At 41.3% G+C, this 25,883-nt stretch overlaps 1 protein-coding gene and 1 long non-coding RNA gene across 2 annotated transcripts in view; one reads left to right on the top strand and one right to left on the bottom strand.

Annotated features, from left to right (window-relative positions):
• Positions 1–10,554, bottom strand: part of LOC127440743 (zinc finger protein 271-like) — a 44,059-nt gene extending 33,505 nt beyond the window's left edge. Inside the window, exon 1 of the mRNA XM_051697554.1 lies at positions 10,317–10,554. Within this exon, the coding sequence (XP_051553514.1) occupies positions 10,317–10,410 (94 nt within the window). The 5' untranslated portion in view covers positions 10,411–10,554. The remainder of the gene's footprint in view (positions 1–10,316) is intronic.
• The window catches only part of LOC127440933 (uncharacterized), a 218,904-nt gene that overhangs the window by 67,952 nt on the left and 125,069 nt on the right, over positions 1–25,883 (top strand). The window contains exon 2 of the long non-coding RNA XR_007897243.1: positions 13,905–14,031. This is a non-coding gene — a long non-coding RNA (uncharacterized LOC127440933). The remainder of the gene's footprint in view (positions 1–13,904; positions 14,032–25,883) is intronic.

Raw genomic sequence — 25,883 nt, forward strand, 5'->3', positions numbered from 1 at the left:
GGGTTCGATCTTGAGAGCCCCAATCACCTTTTCTTAAAATAGAAAAGGCCAATGAAAATTGGCGAATGGAATTTGCATGCCACTCTCCACCCCAGGCATATGGGTATAAAAGGAGATGGCATGCATCACTCATTCAGATTTATGCTAAGGAGCCGATAGAGAGTCCCGGCCATGTCAGCAGCCGGTTCATCGCTGCGGCAGGAGTGACACAACGTCTCGTTCCCTCCATCAGGGAACGGAGGTTACATAAGTAACAAAGACATTCCCTGTCTGTCATTCACTCGACATTGTTTCGATGTAGTGACACTAGGGGTTCCTTTAGGAAATGCCACAGGTGCTGAACCTTGTCACGAGGTATGGAAGAGTGGACACGGGCAAGCTGCTGCGTGCCTCACAGCGAGCGCTCAAACACGTCGTGACCTTCCATCGAGTTAGGTAAGGCATCTCCCTAGTCCCATTAAGGGGGGTGGAGGCACTTACCCAAGGAGGCTACAGGCAGTGTCTTAACTGACTGCTGTTAAGCAAAGTCCCGCCGAGCACTTTTCTAGAATAGTGCTGGGAAGTGCTCTTCCCTCTCCAGGAAGGAGAGCACTATGGAGACCACATCCTGCCGAAGGGAGTTAGCATGTGGCGAATAACTCACATGGACTTACCAACAGGGAAGTTCACATATGGAATGATACCACAGGAGGTCCCTATCTATAGAGAGGGTACCCAGCACAGTGGCCGAGGCAGAGAAAGCTCGGACGACAGGGTTCACCTAAGGGGAACCAAACAGTGGAAACTCATCATACGGGATTACCAAGGGGGAATCACCATGCATGGAGCACTGAGCCCGAGCACACTGGCTCACCTGAAAAGGGGAATACCACGAGTACTGGGCCTGGTGGCTTCTCTCCTCTGCCGAGTTCGTCACCTGAAAGGTGCTAAAGAATTAAAGAGGCGTCCGGAGTTCGCCGGAATGGGGAACTGTTGTGGACAAAAAGCGCACATTATCACCTTTGAAAAAGGGGAAAGGCGCAATGCAAGTGGTACACCCAAATGGCCGCCCGGTCTACCTGCTGTTACCAGGTAACATTCGGATCAAAACCGGGTCTAAGGTTATAAAACCTTGCAAAGGTATTGGGTGTAGCCCAACCCGCAGCTCTGCATATGTCTGCTAGAGAGGCCCCCCTTGCCAGTGCCCAGGAGGATGCAACACCTCTAGTGGAGTGCACCCGGACTCCCAAGGGGCAAGGCAAGTCCTGAGACTGCTATACGAGGAAAATGGCATCCACAATCCAATGGGCTAATCTCTGCTTGGAGACAGCTTTCCCCTTCTGCTGTCCTCCAAAACAGACAAAGTGCTGCTCCGAGCATCTAAAGCTCTGCGTGCGGTCCAGATAGTTGCACAGAGCGCGAACTGGACACAGCAACGACAAGGCTGGGTCTTCCTCCTCTGAAGGGAGCGCTTGCAGGTTCACCACCTGGTTTGGCAAACTGGATCGCGTAGCCGAGGCGAATCATCCTGATGAGCCACTGTGAGGGGCTGAGAGCTCTAACCAGGCCTCCAGTCTCCGTGACAGCGGCACCAGGGGGACAACTGGACTTACCGTGCCTGGGCAGGGTGGTTCGCGGCAAGGCAGAGCAGGTGCCCCACCTGGAAGACAGCCTATATATGCGGCATAAAAATCCAGCAGCATAGCAAGAGGTGAGAGTACGAACACACACACACATGTATTCGGCTCCGAAGAAAAAATCTGAATGAGTGATGCACGCCATCTCCTTTTATACCCTTATGTCCGGGGTGGAGAGTGGCATGCAAATTCCACACGGCAATTTTCATTGGCCTTTTCTATTTTAAGCAAAGGTGATTGGGGCCCTCAAGATCGAACCCCTAGTGTCACTACATTGACAAAACACAGAGTAAGTGACAGACAGGGAACATATGATTAGCTATAAGTGGGGCATAAACAGACATAGCAGAAAGGCAAAGTGCTTTCTGAATTAGGACCAGATTTTTAAAGTGTAAAATAATGGGGTTCTGGCAAGACTGTGGGATATGCAAGGGTAAAAGAGAGCACAACAGGGCTGCTAATGATATGCGCCTGCAAGAATTTGACTCAGTATGTAGCCAGTCAAGCCTATCAGGAGTCAATGTGCCATATCTCCAATATAATAAACATTTAATATTGGTTGTCCAGGTGCTGGGTCATATGATGCCATGCGAAAAGCAGACATGTGAGCGACTGGCTCTGCGCACTTTGCTAGTTTTTAATTATTTTCATATTTAATCCGGTGAGATTCGATACACCCAGTTACATATTTTCTCTTTGAGGTAAACATGGCAAAGAAGTCAAAATCCTCAGACTCTGGAGACATTAAAAGACACTTACGTGTTCAAGCTGAGGCCTCTGGTGGGCCTGCGGACTGAGGACTCGATTTGGAAGGCATGTCGGGAGAAGAAATCCAGCGTCAACTGTCCAACATCTCGGTGATGCTGACGAAGGTTGTTGCCGACTTGGAGGATCTCGCTGTAATACATCGATCGATTACAGCGATGGAAACAAAATTCTCTGAGTTGGTCACAAGAGTGGCAGAAGTTGAGAGATGGATCGATTATCTGGAGTCATTGGAAAGGGAATTATCCGCTAATCCGCCCGCATCCAAAGCAGACTTGGAATACGTTTTGGAAAAATTGGAAGATCTCAAAAAAAGGAATCAAAGGAACAATATATGAATTGTTGGAATTCCTGAGCATGAAGAGGGCAGAGATATGGTGAAATTCCGAGTCCTGGCTCGCCGATCTGCTGAGGGAGACAGGCCCTGATCAATTCTGGCCAAATTTCTGAGAACATCCGATAAAGATCTCATGTTGTGCCAGGCGAGGAGCAAAGGAAAACTTTCTTGGAAGAATCACAATATTTTCTTGTTCCCGAACTTTGCGAATTCGACAAGAGAGAAATGCGATCGATTCAAGGAATGCAAGAAACTCTTACATCAACGGAAGATCGCTTTTGCAATGATGTTTCCGGCCAAACGGAGAATAGAAACGAAGGATGGTCGCAGGGTATTTACGTGTCCAAAGCAAGCAATGTCTTTTATAGAAACAATGGGTGAGTAAGCCATTTGGAGTTTTTCATGTAGCTCCAGAGTGGATTAACTCGCTATACTTACTCTGGCTGTCTGAGGAAGCTGGGTGCCATTTTTGTTTCTGTTTGTGTTGGTTCCGTGTAGCGGCTTCAAGAAACTTTTGCATGGATGGAAGATCGCTTTTTCACTGAAGTTCCCGGCCAGATTGAGAATAGATACTAAGAATGACTGCAAAATATCTACATGCCTACACAAAGGATGTCTTTTATAAAGTTGACGGACTGAGTAAGTCATGGTGTATTTTGTTTATGCAGCCTCCGATTGATTAACACACACTTGACCATTCAAGAAACCGGGATGCATGTTTTTTTTTTTTTTTTTGCTGGTTCCGCCTAGCGGCTGGAGTTTGTTTTGTGGAATAACACTTCTTCGGGACAGTTGTGGATGAATCTGTTCGTTCTTTGTGCTTATGCCTCCTGTTGGCTGGAGTTTGTTTTGTGGCGTATTTTTGCAGGACATTGGAATGATTATGTCATCTGCTGCACTCATAACAGCTGGCTCACTGAACACCTGTTTGTCTGTCTGAGTAAACTGAATGGCTTTATATCAGCTGGAATTTGTATTGTGGATGAACACACCTTTGAGACAGTTCTGTGAATGAATCTACACGTTCTTTGTGTTTATTCTGCCTGTTGGCTGGGGTTTGTTTTACAAAGTATTTCTGTTATGTAATTTTGCCTCACAAAATTTGTGCAGAAGCACCGGACTTGAGCAATCCAACGGCAAAGTTGTCGCGGGGGTCCTCGTAGGCGTACATGGACCTTTTGAGTTTATAGGGATCGACACCGGTTGGCGTTGTCGTGCGTGGGGTTAATGCGTACGTTTTTCTTTTTTCTGTTTGTTTTGTTCAGGGGGAAGTTTGGGGTTTGATTGTTGCACTTATGGGGAACGTGGTCTGTGTAATTTTGTTTTTGACACACAATTTTTTAATTTTTTTATTATATCAATATGTCAAATGTTAATATGAGTGGATTGTCTTTCTCCACGTGGAACGTGAATGGGTTGGGGCACCCCATAAAAAGAAGAAAGGTTATTTATTTTCTTAAGCGTAAGAAATATGATATAGTGTTTCTTCAAAAACACATCTTTCCCTGCAGGAAGCTGAAAAATTTGGGAAGATATGGAGTGGACATATTTTCTTTAGTGCTGGCTCAAGTAAGAGCAGGGGGGTCATTACACTGATAAATAAACATCTACAATTCAAATGTCTTCAACAGATTAAAGATCAATTAGAGAGAGTCATTATTGTTTTAGGAGAAATTCAGGGGCAAAGGTTGATTTTGGCTAATATTTACACACCTAATGCTGATGATCAGGGCTTTTTTATAGATCTTGAAGGGATTCTGCAAGCCGCTGGCACCCCTCATGATATAAAATTGGGAGGAGACTTTAATCTTTTGATGGACTCAGTTCTTGATCATAGTGAAGCAAAAGTGTGTAAGCCCCCTAGAGCAACACTGACGCTTCACAGGATGTGTAATAATCTTGGTCTTGCTGATATCTGGCGACTTTTGAACCCATCTGGTAGAGACTATAAATTTTTTTCATCAGTTCATAAGATTTATTCTAGAATAGATTTTTTTTTTATGTTAGGTACTCAAATTTAATTTTGCCCCAGACTCTGTATTTTAGGTGATGGGGCGGTCATTGATGTAGGGGATGAGTACATGAAGAATTGGATCCTGGCTGGTGTTATGATAGGCAGACAGATTATCCTTAGAGGATGGAAGTCAGCTCGAGCCCCCTCGTTTCGTGAGTGGTACGAGGAGATGGGCAGGGTAGCGGCTTTGGAAGAGTTGTCATATAGAAGGCTAGGCAACATGGATATGTTCATCAGGAGGTGGGGCATCTATTTGGCCTTTTTGGAAGGCTCTCAGGGAGGGGCAGTGGAGGGAGACGTGTTGTTTTAAATATGTGTGTTGTAGCCTTTTTGTTTTTGAATGTATACTTTCCATTTTGTATTTCTAAATATTTTCTGCTGTTTTATTGTCTTTTTGTATGTCTTTGTCAATTAAGTTTAACCACTGGGGTATCTGTTTGTGTTGGGTGGGGGGGGGGGGGGGGGGGGGTTAATGTTCGGAAGGAAGGGTTGTAAATAATATAATGTGATTCTAAATATTTTTTTATTATTATTATTTGTATATATGTTATATGGAATCAATAAAATGGTTAATAATAATAATAATAAAAAAAAATATTGGCTGTCCAGTAATATATTTGGAAATTTGGGAGAGCCATACCACCATCTGCTTTTAGTCTTTGCAGAAGAATCTTCCTAATCTGAGGGTTTTTATTGTTCCAAATGAATGAAGAGGTAAAACTGTCAATTCTTTTAAAAAAAGTTTTTGGGAGAAAGAATAGAATACTTTTTTATAAATTGGAACAGGTATAGAAACTTTGGCAGAATGTTCATATTGACGGAATTAATTTGTCCAGCAAGTGATGGAGGCATATTTGACCAGTGAGCAATGTCCTTGCGGGTATGGTCTAAAAGTGGAATATAGTTGGCCTTAAACAAATTACAATTATGTTTTGCAACCGAGATTCCAAGGAGTTATTTTAAAAGCACTGATTCAAGTGTGGCACGACTTGCAGCTGTATTAATAGGCAAAAGCTCACTCTCATCTAGATTAAGTTTGTAACCAGAAAATTGACCAAACTCCTGCAGAGTGTGTTGGATATGTGGCATTGATGACAGGGGATCAAAAAAAAAAAAAAGAACGTCATCTGCATAAAGGGAAATTTATGTTCCTGACCTGCCCTTGTTATACGTTCAGTATTCTTACATTGTTGAATGTAGATTGACAGAGGCTCTATAGTGAGGCCAAAAAAGAGCGGGGATAACGGGCAACCCTGTCTCGTACCTCGCTGTAGTGGAAAATAAGGTGAGATGAACTGTTGAGGGGGTCTTTGCCTTCTTGCCCTAATTTGCATACTTTTAATTGCATTATTTATTTAATTTAGGGTAATAGGTACATCTGCAGCTTCCTTTGATTCCTTGCTGACAGATGGAATATGGAGACCTTCAAAAAAAGAAGTCCATTAGACTTTAATCAGTGGCACACTCAGATGTATATAGAGTGTAATAGAAATCACAAAATTCTCCGTTAATATCCTCATGATTTGTTAGCTGACCAGATTCTGAATTTATCCGATCATGTGGAGTAGGTATGCCACAGCTTGTGGGTCAGAGCCCTACTACGCTTCTCACCATGTGCGTAAAAAATATGTTTTGACTTTAATAGGGCTCGTTCGCCTGCCCTGAGGATAGCATGTCAAATTCAGCTAGAAATATCATCCTGCCCTTACATATTTCTGGGGCTGGAGTGACAGCACAAGTCTTGTCATGTGCTGATACGAGCTTTGATAGATCTCACAATTTAGCCATGCGTGATTTGCGAAGGGCAGCAGAAAAGGAAATTATCTTAACCCTTAGAAAGGCATTTAGAGTTTTCCAGAGTAGAGCTGGAGAAACATCATCTGCTACATTAGCATCTAAAAACTTCTCTATTTCTGTATTAATAAAGGCGATAAAAGACATATCTGATAATAGAAGATAATTAAAACTCCACTGGGGACGGTTTGGCATACTGTCAGGAAAAGCCAGATCCAATGTTAATGGAGCATGGTCTGAAGTTACAATGCTATTGTATGTGCAGGATTGTACTAAAGGGAGAAGAGTCTTGTCCAGGAATAAATAATCTATGCACGAATATGATATAAATAAGCACTTTAGCACATTTTACAGTATTTGATAAAAATACAATTCCATGTTGAAAATTAATTATTATACTTTCATTTGATTAATGTTTTAATGAATTTATTATTTAAACACAGTTTTGATGATAAAATTTAAATAAACTGCTGATATTGAGTTAAGAAAAAAACAACAAGAATCAGAATCGGTATCGACGAGTACTAAAAAAGTATCAGTACTCGTACCTGTTCTCAAAAAAAATAGTATCGGGACATCACTAGTTTGCTCAGATCAAGAATCTCTTTGAGGGGGGCCTGGGTAGCTCAGCAAGTAAAGACACTGACTACCACACCTAGAGTCGCAAGTTCGAATCCAGCTCATGCTGAGTGACTCCAGTCAGGCTTCCTAAGCAACCAATTGGCACGGTTGCTAGGGTGGGTAGAGTCACGTTGAGTTAACCTCCTCGTGGTCACTATAATGTGGTTCTCGCTCTTGGGGGCGCGTGGTAAGTTGTGCGTGGATGCCATGGAGAATAGCGTGATGCATCCACACGTGCTAGGTCTCCGCGGTAACGCGCTCAACAAGCCACGTGTTAAGACGGGCGGATTGACTGTCTCAGACGCGGAGGCAACTGAGATTCATCCTCCGCCACCCGGATTGAGGCGAGTCACTATGCCACCAGAAGGACCTAGAGCGCATTGCAAATTGGGCATGCCAAATTCGGGAGAAAATGGGAGAAAGTCCAAAAAAAAAAGAATCGCTTTGAGAGCTAATTGAATGAAATCCAGAGGTTGACCTTTCTCTAAACCCTTGTCAATCCCAATTAAACAAATGTTTATGACCTTGTCCCTCAAGGTCCAAGCATTTCTCCTTTAAGCTGCATACCTCTGACTGGAGTGTAGCTACAACTCCTTCCATGGTCATGACGGAGGTGCTCCAATTTGTAGTGGACTGCTCAAGTTCATCTATGCCTTTGCTGTTTTTGGAGTTAGCTGCTTGTAGAGAGCCCACAGTCGATTGAAGTTCTTGATGAATAGATGCCATTTCCTTTCGAAGAGCAGCCGCTTGAGAATACATTTTTATTCCCAGTGACTTGATTGCAGCCATTATCATTTGCACGGAGCTCAGTGGAAGTGTGTCAGCTCCAGTCGAGGCTTCCTTGGTGGCCGCACATGTCCGCTCAAGATGGCGGCGAGTATGGCTGCTGCGTTGCGAGCTCCGACACAACATTGTAGTGTTTTGTTTACAATTCTCATGTTTTTTGTCTTGGATGTTGTCTGCCTTATTGTCTACGACAGACAAACACTTCTGGACATTGGTTCTGCAATTACACACCGTAATCCGGACTTCAAATTCCTCAATACCGACCCGCTGTTTACAAACACACAAGCAGAGCCCTTTGTCTGGGCAGCCCGGCCGCAAAAACGCAAAAGGAAAAGGGGAAACGGAGCCGGCGTTCTCATCAGAGTAAGACGTCGTGCAAATCGACCCCCGCTACCCAGTATTCTACTGGCAAAGGTCTCTGGACAACAAGCTCTGCGAGCTGAGAGAGCGGCTCTCTTTCCAACGAGAGACGAGGGACTGCTGCATTATCTGCCTTACCGAAACTTATGTCTAACCCTATGTCTGCTGAGAATCCAGATTCAGCCATTGAACCCGCGGGGTTCTCCGTGCACCGAGCGGACAGAGCGAAAGACCTTTCAGGTAAAAGCAGAGGTGGTGGTGTATGTTTTATGATCAAAAAATCCTGGTGTGATCAGAGGAACATATATTCTATCAAGTCTTTCTGCTCTCCTGATCTGGAATTTCTCATGCTTCTGTGTCGACCATTCTGGCTACCGAGGGAATTCACAGCAGTCATTATCACTGCTGTGCACATTCCGCCACAAGCCGACACAGACCGGGCACTCAAGGAACTGTATGGGATTATAAGCAAGCAGGAAACCGCACACCCTGAGGCCGTGTTCATTGTGACCGGGGACTTTAAAAAAGCCAGTTTCAAATCAGTCGCACCAAAATACCACCAACACATTAGTTTTAACACATGAGGGGACTGGGTTTTGGACCATTGCTACTCTCCCTTCCGGGACGGCTACAAATCCCTCCCCCGCCCACCATTTGGCAAATCGGACCACTCTTCCATTCTGCTTCTGCCCGCTTACAGGCAGAAACTGAAACAGGAAGCACCCACCCTCAGAACGATCCAGTGCTGGTCGGACCAATCAGACTCTATGCTACAAGACTGTTCACGCGGACTGGGAGATGTTCCGGTCCGCCTCTGATGACGACATCGAGCTTTACGCTGATAGTGTAACATGTTTCATCAGAAAGTGCGTAGAGGACGTCGTTCCGACCAGAACAATACGGATCTACCCGAACCAGAAACCTTGGATTAATAGCGATGTTCGCACGGCACTTGATGCGCGGACCTCCGCTTTTAATTCCGGGAACGCGGAGGAGCATAAACAAGCCAGTTATGCCCTCCGAAAAACTATCAGAGCAGCAAAACGTCTAGCTTGTTTATGCTCCTACATTAAGTGCCGCACGAACATCGCTATTAATCCAAGGTTTCTGGTTCGGATAGATCCGTATTGTTTTGGTCGGAACGACGTCCTCTACGCACTTTCTGATGAAACAAGTTACGCTATCAGCGTAAAGCTCGATGTTGTCATCAGAGGCGGACTGGAACATCTCCCAGTCCGCGTGATCAAAACAGTCTTGATCAGCGTATTGGTGTGCATGTAAACATGCTCACTTTCGTTGAAAATCAATGGGTGAATTCAAAAGATGGAAAATTTTGCTTTCAGAGGCGATTATTATTTATTATTAATTTTTATTTGCATGTTTATTATTGACTACTAGTAACAAATCAAAAAGGGAAATGGAAATGCACACAGCAGTAATGCTCAGGTCTCAGGAGGTTAAACAATATATGTTACAATATATTATAAAAATACAATACAGAGTAAAAATATGCCTATTGTCAGTACAGGAATGGTACAAGATAAAGAAAAACTAAAGCAAGCTGATCAGCGTCCATAATCAAATGAAGGTGGTTGCAGACAAATTGAAAATTCACACACTTTATAGACGGCCCCTAACTTCAACGCACAATCAGTGGAGATTCCTAGAAAATATGACATAAAATCGACTGATTGTCATACATGCCGATCGTAGTCTAGTTTAAAATACTGACCGTATTGTATCCACTGATAGAAAACTACTGAAAAAATAAACTACATGTGTAAAGATGAAAACAACTTTACCGCAGTGTAACTACGATATTTCCGACTGCACTTGAAGAGCACATAAGATGCAAAGATAAAGAATGTTTTATATTTAAATCCATTTAATTTGAATGATTAAATTGTTATTTAACATAAAATTATAATTAACTAAAGCCACCAAATGTGTTGAACTGCTTGAAGCTTTATAACTTTAATCTTCATGAACAGACAATAATTAATAATGAAGAATGGACACCAACCTCTTTGTTCCTCAGTATCTTCATTTTTCATGACATTTGAACTGCATGATTCTGGATAACTCATGTCCTCACTCTCTTCTTTAATAAACATCATTTTACAATGTTTTATCCCGCAGATCTCAGTTGAAACACCTGGAGTTATTCCTGTTCGTGTTGAAACAAGTCTTCTTTTAGGATGATGAGAATATTGGTGACATTTATAAACATGAATCAGATGCTCGAATAATGTAGAAACAAACAAAACAACAATACCAGAAGTTTCTGCAGGATTATGATTATCAGTAGAGAAGATCGTTTACAGTTTTGAACGTCTCTACAAACGTGTGTTAAACATAATATAATATGGAAACTTTGGTGCATTTATTTCACTCATTGCTGCATTTATTTGCTTAAAAGTGAATGTTTATCAGGACTCTGCAAATCTCTCAGAGCGCCGCCATGTTTCCGTGACGTCATACAACAGCATCTCGGAGTGGACATTCTGAACCGCTTGTCGTGGAAAACGCTTAACGTGGCTTAAACAATAGGAGTTCCCAAATTAAACTACGTCAGACCCCAGAGAGCACGAATTGTTAATAATTTAATTATTAAATGAACCCCTGGCTTAAAAATACTGTTTTGGTTTTAGTGGAAACTATAATGGTCCCTGTGGGTCTTTACTGATAATGTGATGGCTTCTATTGATGGCATGTTATGTTTAGTGCATGGATCAGCACCCTTTTCAACATTAAGTGTCATTTTAAAGCTTCTTCTTTTTTAAATTTAATTTATTTATTTATCTCGTGTGGATTTCATTCTTAGAATAAGTCAGAAAGCATGATTTTATTGAATATGCAGCCTGAAACAAATGACAGATACAGAACTGTCATTTTAACCCGGACGTTTTTTTTTTTTTTTTTTACTTAATCAAATTGGAATATAATTCTTTGACTTTGATCACATATGATATCTGAAAACACTTTATTATTATTATTTTTTTTTATTTTTATTTTTTTTCCACTTTGTTACACCTGTTGTTTTCACAGTCAAAAATGACTGACCATTGGTAATTAATACCGACCCCAGATGTAGAGAGTGTGTTAATTTGTATAATAAATTACCAGGAAAGTAGAGATGATAAAATAATTTATAATTATGCTTAGCCTTTATAAAGATCTACATTTGCAGAGCAATACTTCAGGCAGAACATTCCACCAGTCGCAAACTTAAGAAAATTGTGCATCATGCATTAGAATGAGAACACAACTATTGCTGGGCTTAAAAGATGCAAGAACTAAATCAATGTTGAACACTGTATCTCAAAAGGAGGCCAACGTGGCCCCCCCATGTGCTACTTAAAGAAATAGTTCACTCAAAAATGAAAGTTCTCTCATCATTTACTCACCCTCATGCCATCCCAGATGTGTATTACTTTCTTTCTTCAGAAGAAAACAAATTAAGATTTTTAGAAGAATATTTCTGTAGGCCCATGCAATACAAGTGAATGGATGCCAAAATGTTGACGCTCCAAAAAGCACATAAATGCAGCATAAAAGTAGCCTAATCCATATGACTCCAGTGGTTAAATCCATGCCTTCAGAAGTGATATGATAGGTGTGGGTGAGAAACAGACCAATATTTAAGTCCATTTTTGCTAGAAATTCTTCACCCTGCCCAGTAGATGGCAATATGCATGAAGAATGTGAATCACCAAAAACAAAAGAAGAAGAAAGTGAAAGTTAAAGGGGAGATTGACTGAGCAGGGAGGAGAATTTTTAGTAAAAATTGACTTAAATATTGATCTGTTTCTCACCCACACCTATCATATCTCTTCTGAAGACATGGATTTAACCACTGGAGTCACATGGATTAGCTACTTTTATGCTGATTTATGTGTCACCTATGAGCTTCAAAATTTTGGCACCCATTCACTTGCACTGTATGGACCAAAAGAGCTGAAATATTCTTCTAAAAATCTTAATTTGTGTTCTGCAGAAGAAAGTCATACACATCCGAGACGGTATAAGGGTGAGTAAATGATGAGAGAATTTTCAGTTTGTGTGAATCCCTTTGAAGCCCGATGTGGCCCCTGTACCAAACAACTGCTCTACCGCCTCTATTGTGTGGGACATGACACGCCAAGTGACCCTGCTTTTTTAGTGTTTTTTTTTTGTTTTGTTTGTTTTTTGCATTCCTTGCATTGTTTTGAACATGTTTTATGCGCAACAGTAACTCTCTCTGTCGGCATTAAGGAAAATTTAGACTCTACACATAAACTGATTTTAATGTAACTGTTTCATACATTATGATATTGAAAATAACTTTGTGAGAGGACTTTGTGATCAGTTGAATGCCACTTTGGTGAATGAAATTAGTAATTTCCTTCCGAAACAGAAAAATCTGTACATTATTCCAAACTTTTGGCCGCCGGTGTGTGTGTGTGTGTGTGTGTGTGTGTATACATACAGTTGTGCTCAAAAGTTTGTATACCCTTGGAGAATTGGTAATATATGTACCATTTTAAAAAGAAAACATGAGTGAGCAGGCAAAACACATTTCTTTTATTTTTTATGGGATTCATATTCAACTGTAGGTTATAACAGAATGGCACAATCATAAAACAAAACATGGCAACAAAGAAAATGAAATGACCCCTGTTCAAAAGTCTGCATACCCTTAGTTCTTAATACTGTGCATTGCCCCCTTTAGCATCAATGACAGCGTGCAGTCTTTTGTAATAGTTGTCTGTGAGGCCCCAAATTCTTGCAGGTAGTATAGCTGCCCATTCGTCTTGGCAAAATGCCTCCAGGTCATGCAAAGGTCAGGAGACTGTGATGGCCACTCCAGAACCTTCACCTTTTTCTGCTGTAACCACTGGAGGGTCAACTTGGCCTTGTGCTTAGGGTCATTGTCGTGCTGGAAAGTCCAAGAGCGTCCCATGCACAGCTTTCATGCAGAAGAATGCAAATTGTCTACCAGTATTTTCTGATAACATGCTGCATTCATCTTGCCATCAATTTTACCTAGATTTTCCGTGCCTTTAGAGCTCACACACCCCCAAAACATCAGTGAGCCACCACCATGCTTCACAGTGGGGATGGTATTCTTTTCACTATAAGCCCTGTTGACCCCTCTCCAAACATAGCACTTATGGTTGTGAACATAAAGCTCTATTTTGGTCTCGTCACTCCAAATTACAGTGTCTTTTTTGACAGGCGTGTCAAGGTGTTGTCAGGCATATTGTAACCAGGCTTTTTTGTGGCATTGGCACAACAAAGGCTTCTTTCTGGCAACTCGACCAGGCAGCTCATTTTTGTTCAAGTATTGTCGTATTGTGCTCCTTGAAACAACCACACCATCTTTTTCCAGAGCAGCCTGTATTTCTCCTGAGGTTACCTGTGGGTTTTTCTTTGTATCCTGAACAATTCTTCTGGCAGGTGTGGCTGAAATCTTTCTTGGTCTACCTGACCTTGGCTTTGTATCAAGAGATCCCCGAATTTTCCACTTCTTAATAAGTGATTGAACAGTACTGACTGGCATTTTCAAGGATTTGGATATCTTTTTATATCCTTTTCTATCTTTATAAAGTTCCATTACCTCGTTATGCAGGTCTTTTGACAGTTCTTTTCTGCTCCCCATGGCTCAGTATCTAGCCTGCTCAGTGCATCCACGTGAGAGCTAACAAACTCATTGACTATTTATACACAGACACTAATTGCAATTTAAAAAGCCACAGGTGTGAGAAATTAACCTTTAATTGCCATTTAAACCTGTGTGTGTCACCTTGTGTGTCTGTAACAAGGCCAAACATTCAAGGGTATGTAAACTTTTGATCAGGGCCATTTGGGTGATTTCTGTTATCATTATGATTTAAAAAGGAGCCAGACAACTATGTGATGATAAATGGCTTCATATGATCACTATCTTTAAATAAAAGACATGATCAGTCATATTTTCAAAATCAATGGCAAAATTTCACAATTTCTGCCAGGGTATGCAAACGTTTGAGCACAACTGTGTGTGTGTGTGTGTGTGTGTATATATATATATATATATATATACAGTGCATTCATAAAGTATTCAGACCCCTTAATTTTGTTTCACATTTTATGTTGCAGCCTTTGCTAAAATGCTTTGAATAATTTTTCTACACTACATACCCCATAATGACAAAGCAAAGATTTTTGATAACTTTGCAAATTTATTTAATATAAAAAACTTAAATATCACACTGACATAAGTATTCAGACTCTTTGCTATGACATTTGAAATTTAGCTCAGGTACATCCCATTTCTCTGGATCATCTTTGAGATGTTTCTACACATTAATTGGAGTCCACCTGTGGCAAATTAAATTGATTGGACATGATTTGGAAAGGGACACACCTGTCTATATAAGGTCTCACAGCTGAAAATGCATATCAGAGCAAAAACCAAGCCACGAGGTCAAAAGAACTGCCTGCAGAGTTCAGAGACATGATTGTGTTGAGGCACAGATCTGGGGAAGGCTACAACAAATATTTTGGCTGCACTGAAGGTTCCCAAGAGCACAGTGGCCTCCATAATACTTAAATAGAGGAAGTTTGGAACAACCAGGATTCTTCCTAGAGCTGGCCACCTGGCCAAACTGAGCAATAAGGGGAGAAGGGCCTTGGTAAGAGAGGTGACCAGTAACCCGATGGTCACTCTGGTTGAGCTCCAGAGATCATGTGTGGAGATGGGAGAAACTTGAAGAAGGACAACCATCACTGTGCTTTATGGTAGAGTGGCCAGATGGAAGCATTTCCTCTTGGAATTTGCAAAAAATCACCTAAAGGACTGTCAGACTGTAAGAAACAAGATTCTCTAGTCTGATTAAATGAAGACTAAACTGTATGGCCTCAGTTCCAAGCGTCATGTCTGGAGGAAGCCAGGTACCACTCATCACCTGCACAATACCATCCCAACGGTGAAGCATGGTAGTGGTAGCTTCATGCTGTGGGTGTGTTTTTCAGTGGCAGGGACTGGGGGACTGGTCAGGGTTGAAGGAAATCTGAACACGGCAAAATACAGAGATATCCATAATGAAAACCTGGTCCAGAGTACTCAGGACCTCAGACTAGGCCGAAGGTTCACCTTCCAACAGGACAATGACCCTGCACACACAGCCAAGACAATTCAAGAGTGCCTTAGGGACAACTCTGTGAATGTCCTTGATTGGCCCAGCCAGAGCACAGACTTGAACCCAATCGAACATCTCTGGAGAGACCTGAAAATGGTTGTCCACCAACGGTTCCCATCCAACTAGGGATGTGCGCTATGACTAATTTGACTGTCGTTTAAATGGAAGTTTTGTAACCGACTAGTGGACTATTCTAATGAGAAACCAACCTTCAGAAAACAGTAAAAAAAAAATATATATATGTTTTTATGCGACCCATTTAAAATACTTAATCTATTCCAAATCTGATCCTAAATTCCACTGAAAAGGGGCATTTATCTGTGACGTCCTTGCCTTGAATGATCGTTGTACATTAAATATAGAACATGAAATGCATTCACTGAATCAACATTAGCGAATATTTAATAGACATATTTATTGAAAACAATTGAATGAATAGTGCAGGAACAATGGAACAACCATTAAAAGCCTGCTCTAAACGGAAATCACCACAGTCAGGACATTGTTGAAAATAATTAACAGGTAGACTAAGCCAAATCTATGAGAGAGGAAAAAATGCACTGAAAAGTTGCGCGTATTTCAAGACGTGCAGTCTTGCATTAGACATTGATCTAATATGACAGCTGTTCAGTAAAGAACGTCAACCAATAACAGTTACGATGTAAAACTAAATACATTTAAAAAAGTAGCTATAGGATAGAAAAAATAGGCCTGTGATGTAGCCTACAATAAACCTAATGTATTCTTAACGTGACGTGCACACAGAATAAAAGATAGTTTAACACGTTAAGCAGTGGGCACCTTGTTGAAAATAGCCTTCTTAATCAGCAGATAAAAAAATGGCATACCTAGCCTTATTTTCTAGGCTACTTATTCAAAAGCATAAATTTTTGATGAGTAAAATTAACCCGTCGACATGGTCTGGTGAAAGACGGGACTTGACTCACCTGAGACGTCTATCCTGCACTTGTAAAAGCCTGCTCAGTGGAAAAATAACCTACAAGCATGCACAGATTTAAAGAAGACTCAAATGTGAAAACATCCTTAGGGACGTTCAAACGTTTGGAAATCCGATTCCCGCACCACCGAAGGGATTTCATAACTACTTTGCTGAGTTTGCTTGTCTAGCGAGAGGACATTTTCCTTCGCGCGCTGCGAGTGAGAGAGGGAAGAAGCACGCGCAGCCTGAGGTGAAATTAAACTCTGTATCTGCTCCAGAAATCCTCTTTTTTAAATAATATTTGTATTATTAATTCTATTTAAAATATGTAACATTAATATGACAGTAATTTAAGTGCAGCCTCTGTAAAAATATAAAGCCAAACGTAAATGTGTAAAAATGATTATCAGTTTAATATTAACCGACCAGTAATTCCAGTGTCGACTAGCAGCATCAGAACCATTTAGTCGACTAGTCAACTAGTCTCGCACATCCCTACATCCAACCTGACAAAGCTTGAGACGATCTGCAGAGAAGAATGGCAGAAAATCCCCATATCCAGGTGTGCAAAGCTTGTTGCATCATACCCAAAAAGACTTGAGGCTATATTCGCTGCCAAAAGTGCTTCAACTAAGTACTGAGTTCAGGGTCTGAATAGTTATGTCAGTGTGATATTTCTGTTTTTGTTTTTTTTTATATAAATTTGCAAATGTATCAAATAAATGTTTTTTGTCTTTGTCATTATGGGGTATGGAGTGTAAATTGATGTGAAAAATAAATAAATAAATGATTTACTCACCCTCATGCCATCCCAGATGTGTATGGCTTTCTTTCTACTGCAGAACACAAATTAAGATTTTTAGAAGAATATTTCAGCTCTATTGGTCCTTTTAATGCAAGTGAATTGTGATCAGACCTTTTCAGCTCCAAAAATCAAATAAAGGAAACATAAGTAATCCATAAGGCTCTAGTGTCTAAATCCATATCTTCACAATAATAAACTGACATTTTCAGTTGTGAAAGTGAAACTAAATAGGCACTACATGTGTCAGAGTGTGTAGCAGAGAAGGACTCAAATACAGAGGGAAATGTTTACAGTTCTTTATGACACACAGAGGTAAACTGGTGAGAAAAGTCAATAATGGGTAAACCCGGCACAGACTGCAGTGTGGAATCGAGGAAGAGATGATGGCAGGAAGATACCTGGGCAGAGAAGGATGAGATGGTAGGCAAACGACTGAGGAAATCCAAAGGTGAGTATAATTCCAAAAACAGGTAAGTTCAACAGGCAATAATCCAAACTGGTACGGAACTGGGTGAAAGAACAGAACAAAATAATAAAAGACTGACAGGGAGGCGAGACAGCAAACCACAGGGAAACACTGAACAATCTGGCGATGAACGTGACACACGAGGGGGAATATATAGGGAGATGAAATGAGGAATAGGTGAGGGTAATTAACTCATAATTGGCGCAAATAAGTATTCCCACAGAAACGCTAATCACGCCGGCCAGTCACACGCTAATCACACACAGACAGACAGGAAAAAACCAGACAACACCCCCTTTAGGACACTTTCTGGCATCCCCAGAAGATCGACCACGATGTTGATGGAACTCACTGATGAGGGCGTGATCCAGAACGTCCCGAGCCAACATCTCTCCTCTGGACTATAACCCTCCCAGTCTACCAGATACTAATAACCCCTTCCAATCACCAGTCCGGAGAAGGGCTTCTCTGGTGACCCTCCAGGTGCAACAGCATCTCTGGAGAAAAGCGTGCACGGACGGAAAAACAGCATCAGACTCTTGGGAGGGAAATAATGGGGGCTGGTAGCCTTAACCGCACTGGAAGGGTGACAGACCCATGGACAAGATGGGAAGGGGATTATGAGCATACTCAACCCAGGTTCATTTGTAACTCCAAGTCAACGGTTTTCGCAATACCATGCAGGACCCTTTCAAAATCTTGATTAGCCCTTTCAACCTGCCCATTCATCTGAGGATGAAACCCAGATGATAAGCTTGCAGTAGCCCCCAGCTGTCGACAGGAATCTGCCCAAAACATTGACACAAATTGGGGACCCTTCGGAGACCCCTTGGAGACCATGAATGCGGAAGGCATGATCCATGACAACTGCTGCTGTCTCCCTCACTTAAAGTAATTTTGGGAGGGGAATAAAGTGAGACGTCTTCGAGATCCGATCCACCACAGACAGGATGACTGTACTGCCATTGGATGGGGGTAAACTGAAGGACCTGTGTTTGGACTGAGTCAGGAACAAACAACAGACTCTCTGGACAGTTCGTGGGAATGGTGACGTCGCGCAAAGCCGACCGGACTCTGGACTCTATCTCCAAAAACACAGCCGCCAGCACCCTGTTGGATGGGATGATGGTATCTGGGGAGGTCGAGTTTGCCGGCTGGGGAATTGGCCTTGAATGATTCGCGGGTCTCTACCTCAATAAATTTGCATGTTCGTGGACCAGTGAATGTCCCGCCTTTTTCATCCCTCATGAGCATCCCTGATAACCACAGGTCAGAAAATGGATAGCTCCTCATTATCATGGTTAGGTCCATGTAAATAGTCTTCCTAAAAAATAAACTGTAGTATTTGTTATGAAAAACTAATAGCCTAAACATTTTTAGACATTTTTAAGTACAACTTTCACAGTTCATAATTCCATGGAGTACAAAAGGAGATGTTAGGTAGATGGAACTCAGTCACCATTCACTTTCATTGCACCTTTTTCCATAAATGGAAAAATACATTAATCTTTTTTCCATTCATGGAAGAAGGTCCTACAGGTTTGGATCAAGGTAAAGGTGAGTGAATGATGACAGAATAATTAGAAATAATAAAAATTAAGTCTTATTGATTTGTCCTAATTGATTAAATAGCATCTATAGCAGTTACCAGTTAGTGTTACTACAGTAAAAACATTTTAATTTGGATGATGATGTGTATTTGAAAAACCTTGTTATCGATGTTGATGCATGGCACACTTTTTACCTCATCAGTGCTGTTTAATGTTAGGGCTGTCAAGCAGTTTGAGAGGTTTGACTTCCTCCATATAGTGCTTTAAAGTAGAGGATTGTCAGTAGAATTAAAATGGGTGTCATAGGTTTTGTGGTCTCCACCGGCTGCCGTGATATAGAGTGAAGCCCGACTGAATCACGCAAGTTTTGCTAAGCGCTGTCCCAGAGCTCTTGCAATCTTATCTCTGGAGCACACCAATGTGCGCTGTTGTGGTTCACAGAAAGCATGCTTCATTCTCCCCAGGGGAAGCAAATTTACTGCTTATAAAGCACTGAACGTGAGATGAATAAAATAAAATTTACTTCAGCTGCGACCACCCGTCAAAGTGGTTAGAAAGGGTGATGGAGTTGGGTGGGTGGGTGTTAAATTCAAGCCCTGGTTATATGGGACGTCAGCCTGGGGATTCCCCTGTTTGGTCTCCCAGATTCAATACGCATCCCCGGTCAGGAAACACGGGGGATTGGGGTGGGGTGGAATAATAGGTTTCAAAAGAGTGTTACTATGAATGCAAACTTTAATACAGTGAGAAAGACACTCTATTAGCATAACATACATGTATATAAATAAATAAAAATTTCCAACATTCTTTAGAATGTCCATGTACTAAAATAAAATATTTGATGCCATGAGTGTACCTTCATTAACTACTACTATTTTTTTGAATGGCCATGCAAAATGAAGCAATGTGATGACAAATTTACCTGGTTGCAAAAAGTAGTCCGTTAATTTACCTGATGAACTTTCACCTTTTGCTGACCCTTTATGCTTTGCAGAGCTAATGTGTGCTTCTAAATCACTTGCACCTTTATTAGCAACTGACACATAAGTGCCAGCTTTAAATGTCATACATTCTGCTTCCCACGGATCTCGACCTGGACGAAAGCATGGGAATTTTTTGTGCAAATCTTCTGTAAATTTGCACTTTCATTTGGGCATTGTTTCCACTCAGCTGTCATTTGCTGCAACTGTCAAGCAACTGTTTGATGCAGAACACAACAGCGCTTCGCATTGTGTTCGGCAGGGTCCGGCAGGGTTGCCCTCTTACCCCATTATTGTTCTGTCTTGCCCTGGAACCATTAGCAGCCGCGATAAGAAGGGAAGATGATTTTCCAGGGGTGGTGGCTGGAGGTGTGGTGCATAAGCTTTTGCTTTACGCAGATTATATTTTATTATTCGTCTCCGACCCCACTAGATCTATGACTTGCCTCCACATAATTATTAATTCCTTTTCTAAGTTTTCAGGATACAGAGTTAATTGGTCTAAATTTGAAGCTTTGGCTCTGACAGCGTACTGCCCAGTAACGGCTTTCCAGCCGGGCAACTTCCAGTGGCCCAAACAGGGCATTAAGTATTTGGGGATTTTATTCCCAGCAAATTTGTCTGATTTATTTAGAGTTAGTTTTGGTCCCTTAATAAAAATGTTTTCGAGCGATGTGGGCAGATGGGCTTCATTACATTTATCTATGATTGGGAAGGTTAATGTTATTAAAATGAGTTGTATTCCAAAATTTAACTACCTGCTACAGTCTCTCCCTGTAAATGTTCCCCTCTCTTATTTCAAGCAATTTGATAGCATAGCGAAGACCTTCATTTAGAATGGTAAGCGTCCTAGATTACATTTTAATAAGTTACATAGGTCGATTGACAATGGTGGGCTAGGCCTACCCAAGATTTTGTTTTTTTATTATGCATTCAGTCTTAGACATTTGGCTCATTGGTCACTTCCACCTGAGAGAGCCCCTCCCTGGTTTTGTATTGAACAGGAAGTTCTTGCCCCATTTCGCCATTGCAAAGCCTTTCTATCAAACTAATCGGAGAAGTTACACCCCGTTATCTCGCATTTGCACTCGGTATGGACAAAAGCATCCAGAGTGTTTAATTCTGACATTTATTTTAGTGTTGCATCAAGCATATGGCTGAACCCAAAATTGTGTATTAATATGTCCCCTTTCTGCTGGTCAGAGTGGATTGTGAGGGGGGTTAATACACTCTGTGACCTATATGAGAGTGTAGTGTTGAGATTGTTTGAAAATGTTCAACATTTTGGGATTCCCACATCTCAGTTCTATAGGTATTTACAGCTGCGCCACCTGCTCTGTATTGTTTTTGGGATTAGCATACACCCCCCTAAAGCGGCAGATACTCTGGGAGAGGTGATTACTGCTTTTGGAAAAGGTCATGAGGCATCAGTGTATTACTCCCTGTTAATTCAGAATCTGGGGGATGGAGCTCTAACTTCTATCAAGAGATTATGGGAGAAAGATTTAAACTTGGTATTGGAGGAGGGAGTGTGGGCTAGGATTCTAAAAATGTCAAGTCTGTATCTAGAGATGCAAGGGTTCACCTTATGCAATTCAAAATTTTACATAGATTCTATTGGACCCCCTCTAGATTGTATAGGCTTGGTCTTAAAGACACACCCACCTGCTGGCGATGCCAATCGGAGGATGGAGACACAACCCAAGTGGGTGTTAAAAGTTGATTCTGTGCATTTATGTTTAGCTTTTCTGTGTTTGAATAAAAATGTTAATCAGATTTTAATTATTTTCTTTTAAGTGATTTAAATTGTCCTTCCGCATTGAAGCTGTGGACAAAAGCTTGTTTTTTGTTTTTGATAATGTGAAAAGCATATGCAATGTACAGGTGCATCTCAATAAATTAGAATGCCGTGGAAAATTTCATTTATTTCAGTAATTCAACTCAAATTGTGAAACTCGTGTATTAAATAAATTCAATGCACACAGACTGAAGTAGTTTAAGTCTTTGGTTCTTTTAATTGTGATGATTTTGGCTCACATTGAACAAAAACCCACCAATTCACTATCTCAAAAAATTAGAATACATCAGACCAATAAAAAAAACATTTTTAGTGAATTGTTGGCCTTCTGGAAAGTATGTTCATTTACTGTACATGTACTAAATACTTGGTAGGGGCTCCTTTTGCTTTAATTACTGCCTCAATTCGGTGTGGCATGGAGGTGATCAGTTTGTGGCACTGCTGAGATGGTATGGAAGCCCAGGTTTCTTTGACAGTGGCCTTCAGCTCATCTGCATTTTTTGGTCTCTTGTTTCTCATTTTCCTCTTGACAATACCCCATATATTCTCTATGGGGTTCAGGTCTGGTGAGTTTGCTGGCCAGTCAAGCACACCAACACCATGGTCATTTAACCAACTTTTGGTGCTTTTGGCAGTGTGGGCAGGTGCCAAATCCTGCTGGAAAATGAAATCAGCATCTTTAAAAAGCTGGTCAGCAGAAGGAAGCATGAAGTGCTCCAAAATTTCTTGGTAAACGGGTGCAGTGACTTTGGTTTTCAAAAAACACAATGGACCAACACCAGCAGATGACACTGCACCTCAAATCATCACAGACTGTGGAAACTTAACACTGGACTTCAAGCAACTTGGGCTATGAGCTTCTCCACCCTTCCTCCAGACTCTAGGACCTTGGTTTCCAAATGAAATACAAAACTTGCTCTCATCTGAAAAGAGGACTTTGGACCACTGGGCAACAGTCCAGTTCTTCTTCTCCTTAGCCCAGGTAAGACGCCTCTGACGTTGTCTGTGGTTCAGGAGTGGCTTAACAAGAGGAATACGACAACTGTAGCCAAATTCCTTGACACGTCTGTGTGTGGTGGCTCTTGATGCCTTGACCCCAGCCTCAGTCCATTCCTTGTGAAGTTCACCCAAATTCTTGAATCGATTTTGCTTGACAATCCTCATAAAGCTGCGGTTCTCTTGGTTGGTTGTGCATCTTTTTCTTCCACACTTTTTCCTTCCACTCAACTTTTTGTTAACATGCTTGGACACAGCACTCTGTGAACAGCCAGCTTCTTTGGCAATGAATGTTTGTGGCTTACCCTCCTTGTGAAGGGTGTCAATGATTGTCTTCTGGACAACTGTCAGATCAGCAGTCTTCCCCATGATTGTGTAGCCTAGTGAACCAAACTGAGAGACCATTTTGAAGGCTCAGGAAAACTTTGCAGGTGTTTTGAGTTCATTAGCTGATTGGCATGTCACCATATTCTAATTTTTTGAGATAGTGAATTGGTGGGTTTTTGTTCAATGTGAGCCAAAATCATCACAATTAAAAGAACCAAAGACTTAAACTACTTCAGTCTGTGTGCATTAAATTTAATACACGAGTTTCACAATTTGAGTTGAATTACTGAAATAAATGAACTTTTCCACGACATTCTAATTTATTGAGATGCACCTGTATATTGCAACATTTTTACGTTTAGATTTTTTTTTTTAGCCTTGAATTTGTATATTGTTTGGAAGAGAATGTTGGGCAAGATGTTAGTGGTTTAATATACAGAAAATAAAAATAGCTGATTGCTGAAAGTTGCTTTTAGCTTCTTCATAAAAAGTTCCTACTCTTACACCAGTCCTACTTTTTGCTAAGAATTTTTTGCCACTTAAGTGAAAGCTTAAGACTATTCTTAAGGGCATTTCTGAGAAGTTTTATATAAACGGCCCCAGATATTTTGAAATGTTATGAAAGCACATTTTGTTCAAATCATTTGGTGTAACCCTGGGAAAACTTCTTGATATTCTTTTCCTCAAAAATTATGTGGTATTTACAAATGGTATTTGGGAGAAAAAAAAAAAAAAACGTAAAAAAGTTTAATGAATGAATGACATTTTTAAAGTCTTCACAGTGTTTTAAAAAAAGAAATATAAATAAACATTTATGAATCCAAAGACTACATTTTCTAAGCACTTTTTAACTAGATTTTTAGAAGTTGGTCATTTTTATCAAATTGGACAACCTTATTTGTCATGACACTGTTGCTTTCTGCCAATAAATTGGAGTTCACTTTGACCCCGTTTCCACCTGTTATTGAGATAAGTTTTTTGGTGATCCGATCACAAGTGGTCCATGCTAAATACAGGTGGAAACAGGGTCCAAAACGTTTTGTGATCAGATCACAGTGAAGGCCCACCCCTCACCTGTCAATCAACTGGTGCACTACAAGAGTTTCAATGTTGCAGGTTACATTCGGCTTTAAAAGAAAATAACCATTTAATACATGTACAAGCACGAGAACTTCAGTGTGTCTGAGATCAACATGCAAGGAGATGAGAATCACAGTCATCTCAAGCACAGGTTTATACAGCTACTGCACTATTTTTAATAAAGCTACTGGACAGTTTTAAAGCTCATATGAAAACACATACCAATGTAAAAACTCATGTCTGCTTAGAGTGTGGTAAAGTCTTTGCTAGAATACGTGATTTCAATGTGCACCAAAGAATCCACACTGGAGAACAAACTTACAAGTTTTCATATTGTGGAAAGAGTTTCACTATATTAGGACACCTAAAAATCGCATGAGAGATTGCATACTGGAGAAAAACCTTACAAGTGCTCACAGTGTGGAAAGGGTTTCACTTTGTCAGGATACCTGAAAGCACATGAGTGGGTGCATACTGGAGAGAAGCCATACCACTGCACTTCATGTGGGAAGAGTTTCAGCCAGTCAAGCTCTCTACTGGCTCAAAGTTGACAGTAAGCAATGTTAATCTTAATTTGCAACTGAAGGGTATAAGGCAGCCCTGCTGCAGCCAAATAAAGATGATGGCCACCACAAGTTGACTAGCCCTAGTCAAGTATACTAACCTTGTCTGTGTAAAGTTATCCAGTATTTGAACTAGATTGTCATGACACCATAACACTGCTAATCCATGGGTGTAAATCCTGTAAACTTGATTTAAAGTAGATAAAACATACCGCTGCTTTATGTTTGAAGGCCAACAAACATGCTTGCTTCGGTGCAGTTATGGACTGTGGACTGTACATTCTGACGTGTGATTTCAGTCTTATTATGATCCTGATCTGGAATTTCTCATGCTCCTGTGTCGACCATTCTGGCTACTGAGGGAATTCACAGCGGTCATTATCACAGCTGTGTACATCCCGCCACAAGCCGACACAGACCGGGCACAGTCAAGGAACTGTATGTATGGGATTATAAGCAAACAGGAAACCGCGCACCCTGAGGCTGCGTTCATTGTGACCGGGGACTTTAACTAAGCCAGTTTCAAATCAGTCGCACCAAAATACCACCAACACATTAGTTTTAACACACGAGGAGACCGGGTTTTGGACCATTGCTACTCTCCCTTCCGGGATGGCTACAAATCCCTCCCCCACCCACCATTTGGCAAATCGGACCACTCCTCTATTCTGCTTCTGCCCGCTTACAGGCAGAAACTGAAACAGGAAGCACCCACCCTCAGAACGATCCAGTGCTGGTCGGACCAATCAGACTCTACGCTACAAGACTGTTTTGATCACATGGACTGGGAGATGTTCCGGTCCGCCTCTGATGACGACATCGAGCTTTACGCTGATAGCGTAACGTGTTTCATCAGAAAGTGCTTAGAGGACGTCGTTCCGACCAAAACAATACGGATCTATCCGAACCAGAAGCCATGGAT

The sequence above is a fragment of the Myxocyprinus asiaticus genome, chromosome 5, assembly GCF_019703515.2.
Source record: "Myxocyprinus asiaticus isolate MX2 ecotype Aquarium Trade chromosome 5, UBuf_Myxa_2, whole genome shotgun sequence".
NCBI classification, from domain to species: domain Eukaryota; kingdom Metazoa; phylum Chordata; class Actinopteri; order Cypriniformes; family Catostomidae; genus Myxocyprinus; species Myxocyprinus asiaticus.